The 12,141-nt window shown below is 61.4% G+C and overlaps 1 protein-coding gene across 1 annotated transcript; it reads left to right on the plus strand.

Annotated features, from left to right (window-relative positions):
- Window positions 1-361: 361 nt before the first annotated feature.
- Window positions 362-11,847, plus strand: DPF1 (double PHD fingers 1). The gene is made up of 12 exons (XM_046683669.1): window positions 362-393; window positions 5,812-5,972; window positions 6,045-6,152; window positions 7,532-7,659; window positions 7,905-7,994; window positions 8,352-8,430; window positions 8,625-8,756; window positions 9,648-9,698; window positions 9,790-9,909; window positions 10,879-10,991; window positions 11,540-11,621; window positions 11,730-11,847. Exons 1-12 carry the CDS (start codon window positions 362-364, stop codon window positions 11,798-11,800), a joined length of 1,167 nt encoding a protein of 388 aa, XP_046539625.1. The 3' UTR covers window positions 11,801-11,847.
- The last annotated feature ends 294 nt before the right edge of the window (window positions 11,848-12,141 follow it).

Genomic DNA, 12,141 nt, shown 5'->3' on the forward strand with positions numbered 1-12,141 from the left:
TGGGAATGGAGAGCCCCAAGGGAGGAGGGAAGGATGCTCTGGGGAGAACCCAGCCCCGCCCCGTATCCCCAGCAGCCAATGGGCGCGCGGTCCTCCCGACGCCCCCTGGGACGTGTAGTCCGGACCCGGGCGCCCTCGGGCGCCGCCGCCCGCCCCTAGACTCCACGTCCCGTCGTGCGCCGGGAGGAGCGGGGATTGGCCGAGCCCCGCCCCCGGCCCGCCCCGCTCCGCTCGCGCCGCAGCCCCAAGAATGAATGAAATCGTAGCGCGCTGGGCGGCAGAGCGGGCGGCGCAGGCCGGGCTGGGCCCGCGCGCGGCGGCAGCGGCGCCCCGGGCCGGAGGCGGCCCAGCCGAGTGGGCCATGGCCACCGCCATTCAGAACCCGCTCAAGTCGTGAGTGTCCCCGCCGTCCACATCCCTCCATCCCGAACCTCCCACCCCCGGAGCCCTTCCCCCTCCCTCGCTGGGGAGGGGGACGCAGCGCGCGAATGGTAGTTGAGTGGGGGCCTCCAGCACGCCCCCCCGTGCCCCTGGGGGGCCTGCCACCCCCTGTCGCCCCCTGGGGTCTGAGGCCGGAGCCCCTCCAGGGTCGCGGGGGCGCCTCTTCTTTGTCGCTGTCAGTGAAGGAATGTGGCGCGGGCTGGGGGTGGCGGAGGCCGTTTCCCCACCCAGAGTGGGGGTAGGGGCTTCCCTTCCCTCCTCCTGCATCTCTCCTCCTCCGTGTCTCCGGGGGCGCAGGCCTGCCCCAGCATGAGGATGGCAGTACGAACGCCCAAGTCCAGATGTCAGTCCCCGGGGTCTCCACCACCCTCTTCCCCTCATCAAAGCACCTTTCTCTCTTTCCCCGCTCTTTCTCCGAGGACCTCGGCCCGCGCGGCCGCAGGGTGGAAGCTGAGACGCCGGGGGTCCTCGGTTCGATCCCTGCTGTCGACCCTTTTTCCTTCCTGGGTCTTCAAGACCTAGAAGCCTCGAAGCCCCGGTCAGCATAGACTGTGGGATCCCTCCCTCTCTCCGCCCATACACATCTAAGGAGAGCATCTCCCATCCGCTTGGGGACCAGATGCTCGGGAGAGGGTGCTCCGAGCTCCCCCAGTCTCCGGGGATTCCCTCCCTTTCTCCCTGTCCGCGTCCGTCCTCCGTGCGTGGGCTTCCTCCTGGGCCCAGTGGCCAGGAACCTGGACGCCCGGGTTCAAGGCTACCTGCCTCCCATCCCTCCCCTCTCCTAGCCATCCCTCGCTTTCTCCATCTCTCTTCTTCCCTCTCTTTCCCTTTCTCTCTCGCTCCCTCTTCGGAATCCCGGACTCCTGGGTCCCAGCGCTCTCCACCCCCCTTCCCCAGGCAGTGACAGCGGGTTCGGAGTGACAGGCGCGGCCGCTCCCGCCTCCCGCCCGGGCTGGCGAGCGCGGCACTCCCTTCCCCCTCCTCCTGGGCCCGGGGGAGGAGGCGGAGGGCGAACGCCGGCAGCGCCGCACAAAGGGGCCGGGGCGACCTCCCCCACCCTTCCCCCAACCCCGTGCGCTCGCCGCCTTGACCTTGAACAACGTGTGCGGGGGTGGGGGGTTATGGAGGGGAGAGGGTTGGGAGGGGGAGGGGCCCGGGAGCGCCCCCCCTTACCCCAGAAGGGCTGTGCCTGGTGGCTGGACCACAGGCCCCTCTTGCTTCTGGTTTCTGGCGGGGGAAGTTGAGAGAGGAGGGGCGGGGGCTTGTAGGCACACGCCTACACGTGCGGCTTTGCGGGGAGCGGAAGAGGGCTGGGAGGGCGTGTGTGGGGTTGGGGTCTGTGTGACGGCGATCCCCTCCTGCTTCCCTCTCACTCGAAGTCGTACATACAGACAGATGTCTCCGCTATGAGGGACACCCTCACGCTGGCTGGGATGGGGGTCCCGTGCAGGTTGGTGGGTCTGTAGGCATCCAGGCCTCCGCACGCTGACCCTGGCCCAGACCTTGGGGGAGGCGTGGGGCAGCCCATTGCAGGGCCGCGGAGGCCAGAGGAAGCGTTGTGCTGGGAGCGCCAGCGCCCTTCTTTGCTGTCACCTTCCCAAGGGTCTGCAGGGGAGAGGGTGGGACTCCTGCTCCTGAAAGAATGTGAGTCAAATCCCCTTGGGAATGGGAGGCTGCAAGGTGCAGCCCTCAGAGTTCTGATTGCTCGCCTTCAAACCCCGTCTGGAGACACGGATCCCCCCTCCAGCCTCAGTGTTACCATCTGTGACCTGGGGACTCATAGCAGCTCTTATCACCTCGTGGGGTTGTTGTGATCTTTGTAAAGCCCTCACTACAGAGCCTGACCCTAGCGGAGTGGAGTGACGATTATTAATAGTATCAATATTGATTTCACTTGTGCTCCAGTTTCCACCTAGGGCGCTGGGGGTGGGGACAGGAGAGTGGTTTGCAGGGAAGTTCAAGTGTGGGAGAGGGGTAGGTGAAGGGAAGGGAGGGAGCCCCCTCCACAAGTGTCAGCCTGGGTCTGGGGGTCAAGTCGTGCTGGTGGACAAGGGCCTCTGGGGAGGCGACGGAGTGTTCCACACTCAGACTCCAAAATGACGGAGTTGGTGTAGGGTTCTGGGTGTGGCAGGAGTGAGCCGGGGTGTTGAGGCTGGAGATGTGGGGAGCAGTGTAAGGGTGTGTTGGGGGATCTGTGAGGTGCAAGAAGAAGGTGGCAGGGCTTGCTGTGGGTAAGATGTGGGGTGGCCCCTGTGGGGGCCTGGGGGCCGGAGTGAGCATGGGGCTGCCAGCATCCCTGACTTACTCCCCTGGCCAGCTGCTCTAGGCCAGATGTGAAGCAGAGGCCCGCTCCCTTCCTTCCGTTGGGGATGGGGGAGGGAGAAAGGTCAAGACCTTACCTGGGGGCAAAGGGGAGCCTTTGAGGAAGAGCTCTAAGACTAGAGGGGTGTGTGCACCTGTGTGTTTAGCAGTGACCATGGGTGTGGAAGACCCCGAGCGGGTCTCTCTCACTAGGAGGCAGGTGGGGGCATCAAGTGACCAAGAAGCGAAGGCTGGTACACCTCTTCTGTCTGCTGGAGAGCCCTCTGGTGGACAAGGACATTTGTGGGCGTTGTCATCCATGCAGGGGCTCTAACTTGAACACAAACTTTGGACCAACTGGGTTCCAGGTGCATGCGTGGCACTGGGTGAGTGCCATGACTCGCCTCACTCTCTGGGGGTCCCCTAGGGCAGATCCTGTTTGGGTGACAGTGGGAGAGAGAAGGAGGTAAGGCTGACTTGGGTACAGACATCATGGTGAGGGGTCCTTCCCGGAGTCCCACCTTCAAACAGCCACCAGCGGCAGAGAGCAGGTGAGCTCACCTCTCTGTGCCTCATCTGGAAAATGGGGTCATAATAGCATCACCCAGGAGGGTCATAATGAGGCGTAAATGAGTTAATCCCTGTCAAAGCACTGAGAACTGTGCCTGGCACATGGCAGGTCCTCAGGATATTTATTCACTCAACAAATATTTATTGAGCATCTATTCTGTGCCAGGCATTATTCTTTTTAACAACGGTTAGCTCTCACCATTTCACAGCTTAGTACCTGCCAGATCCTCTTTGTGGAATGAATGAATTTATTGAACACCTACTCCCTGCCAGGTGTCTTTTAAAACATCTTACCCATGTTTACTCATTTAATCATTTTACAGATGAGGAAACTAAAGCCCAGAAAGGTGAAGTTATTTGCCTAAGGTCACATGGTCACCAAGTGGCAGAGCCAGGATTTGAACCCAGGAGGTGTGGCAACAACTCTCAACCAGCCCCGGGGCTGTCAGGCCTGTGGAGGGGGTTGAGCAGGGCGGGGTCACTGTGAGGTGACAGCCCCGAGTGGGAAAGGACAACAGGGGTCCCTGGAGCCAGGAGGGACTGGGGGGATGGGGGTGGGGGCGGTGTCAGTGAGCCACCGCCTGCGCCAGCGCGGGTGTGTTGGTGGGACCCTGTGTGGGCACCTGGAAGGCAGGCGTCGCTGTCTCCTGGCATTGAGGTGTGCGTGCGCGTGTCACTGTAAGTGCGTCTGGGTGGAGGCGTGGGAGTGGGGGCGTGCGTGAGTCTACGTGGGCGGCTGTGAGTATACGTGTGAATGTGTGTACACTGCCGTGTGGGTGTGCGCGTCCAGGTGTGCACGTGTGAGCGTACGCCCTTGAGGCTAGACGTGTGTACGGGTGAGCGTGTCGGGTGAGCGTGTTGAGTGACCGTGCGTGCTCCGAGCCCTCCTAGGCGCCCCTCCCTGCCGGTCCCGCCAACCCGGGGCCCGGGACTACAACTCCCGGCATGCCCCGGGCCGGCCCGCCCCGCCGCCGCGATTGGCTGCGGCCCGGCTGTGCCCGCCCCCCGGGAATGAATGGATGGGCGGCCTCAGCGCCCGCCCGAGCGCGGGGAGGACCGACCCGGCGGGGACCTGCTGGGGGCAGGACCCGGGGAGCAAGATGGCCACGGTCATCCCCGGCCCCCTGAGGTGCCGCGGGCGGCGGGAGGCGGGGGAGGGCGCGCGGGCGGGTCGGCGCGGGCGGGCGTGTGTGTGGCGGCTGGGGGTGGGGCCGCCGGGGTGTCTGGGGGGCTGTCACCGCGGGCCGGGCTGCGCGGGGGTGCGAGCGTGTGTGACTGTGGGCTCTGGCCAGAACGGGGTCCGACGCGCTGCTCCTGGAGGAGCGGAGGGTGTGGGGAACTCCGAGTCCTCGTCGGGTCCTCTCCGGGGAAGGGGGTCATGTCCCGACCTGCGACCCCCGGGGCTGGGGAGGGGGTGAAAAGGCCCGGGGGTGAGGGGGCCTTGGTAAACTTGAGTGAAGCCCGTACCACCTTTGTCTTGGCATGTGGAGTGTGTGTCACTTGTTTGTGTTCTGGTTTTCGTGGCTATGTGTGTGGATATGTGCTTAATTTCTTTTATTCGACACTAGGTATTTTTGGATATTTGGGTCTCTGAGTGTGTGTGTCCATGTCCTTTGAAACTGTGCCTCATTTGTGTTCTGTGGCTTTGCATACGTGGGTATGCATGTATTGGTGTGTAAATTTTTGTGTGAATATGGGTGGATTTGTGTGTTTCTGTGTCCTATATGTGTGTATCTTTCTGTGTTTGAATATGTGGCATTTATATGTTGGTTTTTATATTGTGTATCTTTGTGAATGTGTGTGTGTATCCTGTGTGACTCTGTGTGATTTCTTTGTATAGTGCGTCTGGATCGTGTGTGTGATTTGTGTTGTGTCTTTGGATATGTGTGTAAGTGCATATGTAGGTAGTTTGTTTTAACATTTCTTCTAACATTTGTGTATCTGCGTGTGTCTTTGGATGATGAGTGTGTGTGTGTTGTGGTGTGTGGGAACTGTTTGCATGTTGTGTGTCTTTGTGTGGGTGATTTGTTTATGTTGTGTGTCTTTGGATATGCCGTGCGTATCTGTGCATGGATATATGTGTGATCTGGCTGTTTCTACACTATGTGACTTGAGATATCTGTGTTTTTCGGAAGATATTTGTGTGTGCACATATGTGAGGTTTGTCTGTTTCTCCTTTGTGAGTCTTGGGATGTGTCTCTCTTTGTGTGTGAATCCTGTGTGACTGTGTGCGATTTGTCTGTGTTGTGTGTGTGGATATGTGCTGGGATGGTAGGGTCTCGGTGTATTTTTGTCTCTTTCTATATTGTGGGTATCCACTCGTTGGCTTGAGGCCTGCCTGAGCCCCGGGTTGGGGGCTCCTGGGTCCAGGAGCGGCAGGAGGGGGAGAGGTGAGGCTGGGGAAGTGGGCCCACCCACTCCCGGCGGGCGGCTGGGGGAGGGGTGCTGGGCGCCCGGGGGCGCGTGCCCTTGCTGACAGCAGCCCGCCCGCCCTCGCAGCCTAGGCGAGGACTTCTACCGCGAGGCCATCGAGCACTGCCGCAGCTACAACGCGCGCCTGTGCGCCGAGCGCAGCCTGCGCCTGCCCTTCCTCGACTCGCAGACCGGCGTGGCCCAGAACAACTGCTACATCTGGATGGAGAAGACCCACCGCGGGCCGGGTACGGCGGGAGGGCGGGGCGGGGCGGGGCGGCGGCTTTGCGCCCGCGTTCTGACCGCCCTTCTCCCTCCAGGTTTGGCCCCGGGACAGATCTATACGTACCCCGCCCGCTGTTGGAGGAAGAAACGGAGACTCAACATCCTGGAGGACCCCAGACTCCGGCCCTGCGAGTACAAGATTGGTGGGTGGAGCTTGGTCCTGTGCCTGGGTGGCCGCCATCCGTGCCCCCAGCAGGCGCTGAGAAGTGTGTGGTGGTGCCAGTGTGTGTCTGAGCATCCGCCTTTATTCCCCTCCCAGCCAGTGTCCGAGGGGCTGGCTGTGTGTCTGCAGGGTGTGTCTGGGTGGGACCCAGAGATTCTCCGCTGTTCCCTAAGTCACTGAGCTTCGACCTCTGTCTGGCCCTACCTGGGCCCAGGTGTATTGCAGGGTGGAGTGGTATCTGCTGTGTGTATCGAGTCTTTGTGTCTCTCCCCTTATGAGCTGGGGTGGATCAGAGTGTCTGGCTGTATTTCCTCCTGTGGGTGCCTTCGTGTGTCTGGGTGTGTCAGAGTGTCTGATGGTAACCCTTCCATTTGCAGTGGACTGCAGCTAAGTGTCTCAGTCTCTTTCCAGGTGTTTCCAAGTGTATTAGAAGGTTTATTTCCCCTGTGTGTGTCTGGCCTGTCAGAGGATCCAGGTGTTCCTGAGTGTGTCTGGGGGTTTCAGGGTGTCTGCTGTCTCTTCCTGGGGGTGCCCAGATGCTCTGGAATGTCTGGGAAAACCTCTTCCCTTGGGGTCTGGCGTCTTCGGTGTATTTCTGTCCACGTGCTGGTCCAGCAGAATGTCTGGCCTTGCCGCTTCTTGAATGTGTCCAGTACGATCAGAGTCACTGGCTGTTTCTCTGCCCCCATCCAGGTGTATCCAAGTCTGTGTGGGTCCAGGTGTATCGGAGTGTCCACCTGGCTGTCTTCCCAGCTGTGTCTGTATCTCTGTATCTCTATGTATGTCCGTGTGTATCCATCTGAGCGACCCTCTCTGGGTGTGTCTGGATCTTCCCCATGGGTGTCCAGGTGTATCGTAGGATCTGGCTGTGTCTTCCCCCATGGGTCTGGGCACATCTGATGATCTAATGGTCTCTTTCTGAGCGTGTCTGGGTGTATCCAAGGGTCTGGAGGTGTCTGCTCTACGTGTCTCGGTGTCTCTGAGTGTCTGGGTGTCTCTTCCTTTGTGTGTCTGGCTGTCTCGGATGCTCTGTCTGTATCTCCCCCATGGATGTCCCTGTGTTGCTTCTTGTGTATCCGGTTTGAGTGTGTGTATCTCTCCATATGTGTCCAGGTGTACACGAGGGTCTGGCCATGTCCCCTCCTGAGCCTGTCCTCCGAGTGGATCTGAGGGTCTGGCTGGGTCTTCCCCAGGGTCTGGGCATCTTCCACTCTGTATGGTTGAATCTTGGCGTCTGTTGCTGGCTGAGTGTGGGAAAGCCTCGTCCCTCCAGCCAAGAGCGTGGTCCCCCACCTGGGCAGTTGGAGGAGTCCTCTAGGGACAAGCTCCCCACTTGACCCCCCGTGGCCTTGTCCCCAGACTGTGAGGCGCCCCTGAAGAAGGAGGGCGGCCTCCCGGAAGGGCCGGTCCTTGAGGCTCTCTTGTGCGCGGAGCCGGGGGAGAAGAAGATTGAGCTGAAGGAGGAGGAGACCATTATGGACTGCCAGGTAGGACCCCAGGGGCCCCAGCTGCCCTCTGTCCCCTGCCCTCGCACACCCCGTCCCTGTCCGAATTCTTCCTGTGCCCTGGGCCTTTGTGCCTCTGAGTCTCCATCCTCCCACGCCTTGTCTCTTTTTGGAAGACCTCTTGACTTGCCCTACCACCCCCCATCTCCAGCTCTGCCCAGGATGCCCCAAAGCAGAACAGTGCCCCCCACCTTCTTGACCCCCATCTCCCTTCTCCTGATGCCCAGAAACAGCAGCTGCTGGAGTTTCCGCACGATCTCGAAGTAGAAGACTTGGAGGATGACATTCCCAGGAGGAAGAACAGGGCCAAGGGCAAGGTACCCCCCAAACCCCCTCCCCCTTCCCGTCCCTGCAGAGCCCGTTTAGGGAGTGTGCCCAGCGGTCAGACCCTGCCCCAGTTTGACCTCATTTACTCCCCAGAGCAGCCTGAAGCATTTTATGCCCATTTTACAGATGAGGGAATGGAGGGTCGGAGATAGTAAACCGTTTGCCAAACAGAGATAGTACAGTGGGTGAGCGCTGTCTTCATACCTGGGTTGCAGATGGGGAAACTGAGCCCCAGAGAGCTCAAGGGAGTTAGGCCCACAGCTAGGAAGCGGCAGAGCTGCGATTCGACTTGTGGGCCCTTTAGTTCCCTCCCTGTCTCGGCCCCTCACTCCTGCCTCTCCCCCCAGGCATATGGCATCGGAGGTCTCCGGAAACGCCAGGACACCGCTTCCCTGGAAGACCGAGACAAGCCGTATGTCTGTGATAGTGAGTCCTTCTGAAGAGGGGGAGAGAGAGAGAGGGGGGCCCCAAGGACCCCTCCCGGCCCACCCCTCCCTCCTGTCTGGACCCTGGTGGGGCATGCTCAGGCCTCTGGCAGAGGGGGGAGGCATGATCCTGGAGGCCAGGGTGGAGGCAGCCTGGGCTGGGGGGCTGACGGGCCCTCCCTGCTCGCTCTCCAGTCTGTGGGAAACGGTATAAGAACCGGCCCGGGCTCAGCTACCACTACACCCACACCCACCTGGCAGAGGAGGAGGGGGAGGAGAACGCCGAGCGCCACGCCCTGCCCTTCCACCGGAAAAACAACCATAAACGTGAGCAGGCTGGCCGGCCGCGGGGGTGGCGAGGGGCCCTGGGAGCGGGGGCTGTGCAGCCTGCGAAGGAGGGGGCACGTTAGACATTTCTGGAAAATCTCCAGCTCGGCGGTCCCCTCCCCCCACCGACCATGGGGATGCTGGCTCTGGGGTTGCCATGGCAACCAACCATCTCTCCCTCGCTCCCGGCCGGGCGTAATATTTCTGGGTCTGATTTATTGTTTCAATTAGAGCTTGGGGAGGGGGTGATAGATGACTCCCCTCCCTCCCCGCCCCCCTTTCTCCCTTCTCTGCTGAGCCCCGGCTGAGGCGCAGGGTCGGTGGCCTGGAAGCCGGTGGTGACCGCCCATACCCATCCCATGCCAGCCTCGACAGCGGAGGGATGGGCGAGGGCTTGTGCGGATGCTCTGCTAGGGGAGAAACCATCTTCCCACCCATCCCTTGGCAGGAGAGGGCAGTCTCTGGTCCCGTCCCCATGCTTGCCCGGGCACCTCTGGCTTCAGAATTTTCCTTTGGAATGTCTGTTTCCATACCAGATCTTGGCCAGTGGCATCGACCCAATTTTTATCTCGCTGGGGCTGAGTGGGGAGTGGCTGTCTGGTAGAAGCGTGTACGAGCCGGGAGGCAGGGGACTCTTTCTGATGCTGTATTTGCCAAGTTGTTACCTAATAAAGAGGACATGTCCGTTGTCCTCAAAGTTAGGGGGCTCCTGGTGAGAATTATTTGGGTACCCCCAAATCTCTTTTGCTCCTGGCCGCAGCTCGGGGTAGCTACTCTCTCTCCCTGCCTCTCTCCTGCCTGGACCAAGGGGTCCACCTTTGGGGCTGAGGCTGGGGGCAGGGTGGGGCCTTGCCTATGGTGAGAGCCCCTCTCTCTGTCCTCCACCCCCAGAGTTTTACAAAGAATTGGCCTGGGTCCCTGAGGCACAGAGGAAACACACAGGTAGGGACGCCTCCCTCTGCTCCTACTTCAGCAGCAGCCTTGGACGGGGTGTCCTGCCTGCCCGTGCCAACCCCTGCCTGCTGTCTTGCAGCCAAAAAGGCGCCGGACGGCACTGTCATCCCCAACGGCTACTGTGACTTCTGCCTGGGTGGCTCCAAGAAGACGGGGTGTCCCGAGGACCTCATCTCCTGTGCTGACTGTGGGCGATCAGGTGATGCCCCTGCCGGAGTTTCCCGGGGGCCGGGGTGGAGAGGCCTCCGGGAGTGCCGATCTGGAGCATGGGAGGCAGACACTGAGGATGGGGGCCCCCCGGGGGCCCTGCGGATAACCAGAGGGCTGCTGAGGACTGTGGGAACTGAGTGTGGTCGTGAGGCTCTGGGAAGGAGGCGATGTGGTTGCCATGGCGTGGCGGGAAGTGGACTGTGATGGCGGGTAATGGATTGCCACTGCCTGGTGCTGTGGCCGAGAGAGGGCACTTGCCACGGAGTTGTGGTTAACGGAATGTGGTTTCCCACGGTGGATTTGTGGGGAATAGACTGTGGTTGCCTCAGCACAGCGGCTAATGAATTGTGGTTGTCATGGTGTTGCGGGGAATGAAATATGGTCATTGTGGCAATTGGGGATAGTGCAATGTCGTTGTCGTGGCCCTTGGCTGTGGCTGGGGTGTCTGCACCGGGGTGGTGGGCTGACTGGCAGATCGGCATCACATGGTACTGTTAGAACCAGGTCGGTCGCTGCAGCATCCCGTGCAACGGGCTGGGGACGCAGGGAGGCAGGGTGTGGGACCCTGCTGCAGAAGGTGGTTGCCATGGCCTCGTGCCTGGGAGGACGTGGCTGCCACGTTACTGCCGGTCCTGCCGTGGGTAATGGACGGCGGCCGCCTCAGTACGGTGGTTCAGAGAGCATGGCTGCCCGGGGTTGTGGGTGGTAGGAAGTGGTTGCCACAGCACCGTGGGTAATGGAATGCGGTTGCCATGGCATTCTGGGGAGCAGAGGGTGGTTGCCATGGCGGCTCGTAGGAGGCTGGTGGCCAGGCGGCCCTGCCCGCAGGACGGTGGCTGGGCCCCGTGGGCAGGGTGGGGCCGGGCTGTGGGCCGCAGAAGCTCGCCCGGCCTTCTGAGCTGTCTCTTCCCCAGGGGCACGAGGACCCCTAACCGCAACCCTGCCCCTCGGCCCCCAGGACACCCCTCGTGTCTGCAGTTCACCGTGAACATGACAGCGGCCGTGCGGACCTACCGCTGGCAGTGCATCGAGTGCAAGTCATGCAGCCTGTGCGGCACGTCGGAGAACGACGTGAGTGCCACCCACCTCCCCGGGACCTGCCCCCAGGTGGCCCCCGTGCCCCCGCCTCTGCCAGGAGCCCCTCCCTGGTGAACTCTCGTTACTGTATTAGTATTATTGTCAGTGTCCATTCACTGGGCCCCGCATTTCATACTCTTCATCGCTCTGAGCCCTCCCAACACCCACAGAGGGAGGAACTCTTGAGAGGAAACTGAGCCCAGAGAGGGGAAGGGACTTGCCCAAGGGTGCCCAGCTAGGAAAATGGGACAGCTGGGACTTGAACCCCTGTCCACTGCTTCCAGGGCTGGTATCAGCCCATCTCAGTGTCATGTGAATGTCCCACCGAATCTTAGAGAGCCCAGGCTACAGAATGCACACTGACAGTCCTCAGGGTGCTGCAGGGTTTTGCAGAGTCCGTGATGCAGACCTTCTCAGAGCCTTTTCTCGTGGAAGGGACCGCCTCCCCCAGACCCTCTGACCTAGCCCCTGCCCCAGCCCCCCACCCCGGTTTCTGGTACCCATGCCCCCAGGGTGCCAGCTGGGCGGGTCTCACCCCCCAGGACCAGCTGCTGTTCTGTGACGACTGCGATCGGGGTTACCATATGTACTGCCTGAGTCCCCCCATGGCGGAGCCCCCGGAAGGTGAGAGAAGAGGTGGGTGGGCAGGAAAGTTGTCTGCTGGAGGTGGGGGGGGTTGGGCAGCCCTCCCCGGACCTGGGCCTCACTCCTTGTCCTCTGCCGCCCCCGCAGGGAGCTGGAGTTGTCACCTCTGTCTTCGGCACCTGAAAGAAAAGGCTTCTGCCTACATCACCCTCACCTAGGCCTGGCTCTGGCTCACCGGACCTCTGGGGTGGTGCTCGCCTACCTGCCTCTTGGGGCTGCTCGGCTCTCCCCGTCCCTGAGGCCCCCCAGCGGGAGGGGACGGGGCCTGTGGGGGCTGGGCCCCCTTCCCTCCGTGCAAGTGGAATGTCGCCTGGGGGTCGGCGCCCGGCAGGGCCCCCTCCCTCCCTCCTCCCCCACCCCTTGGCCAATGGGCACCAGGGGCTTCTGCTCCCCTCAAAGCCATACCCCGCCTCTGGGCGGGCACGAGGGGTCGTGGATGCCAGCTGGGGGCACGGACACAGTCTTTTTCTAAAGAAAAAGCCAAAAAGTTAAAAAAAAA

The sequence above is a fragment of the Equus quagga genome, chromosome 13 (assembly GCF_021613505.1).
Source record: "Equus quagga isolate Etosha38 chromosome 13, UCLA_HA_Equagga_1.0, whole genome shotgun sequence".
NCBI lineage: Eukaryota > Metazoa > Chordata > Mammalia > Perissodactyla > Equidae > Equus > Equus quagga.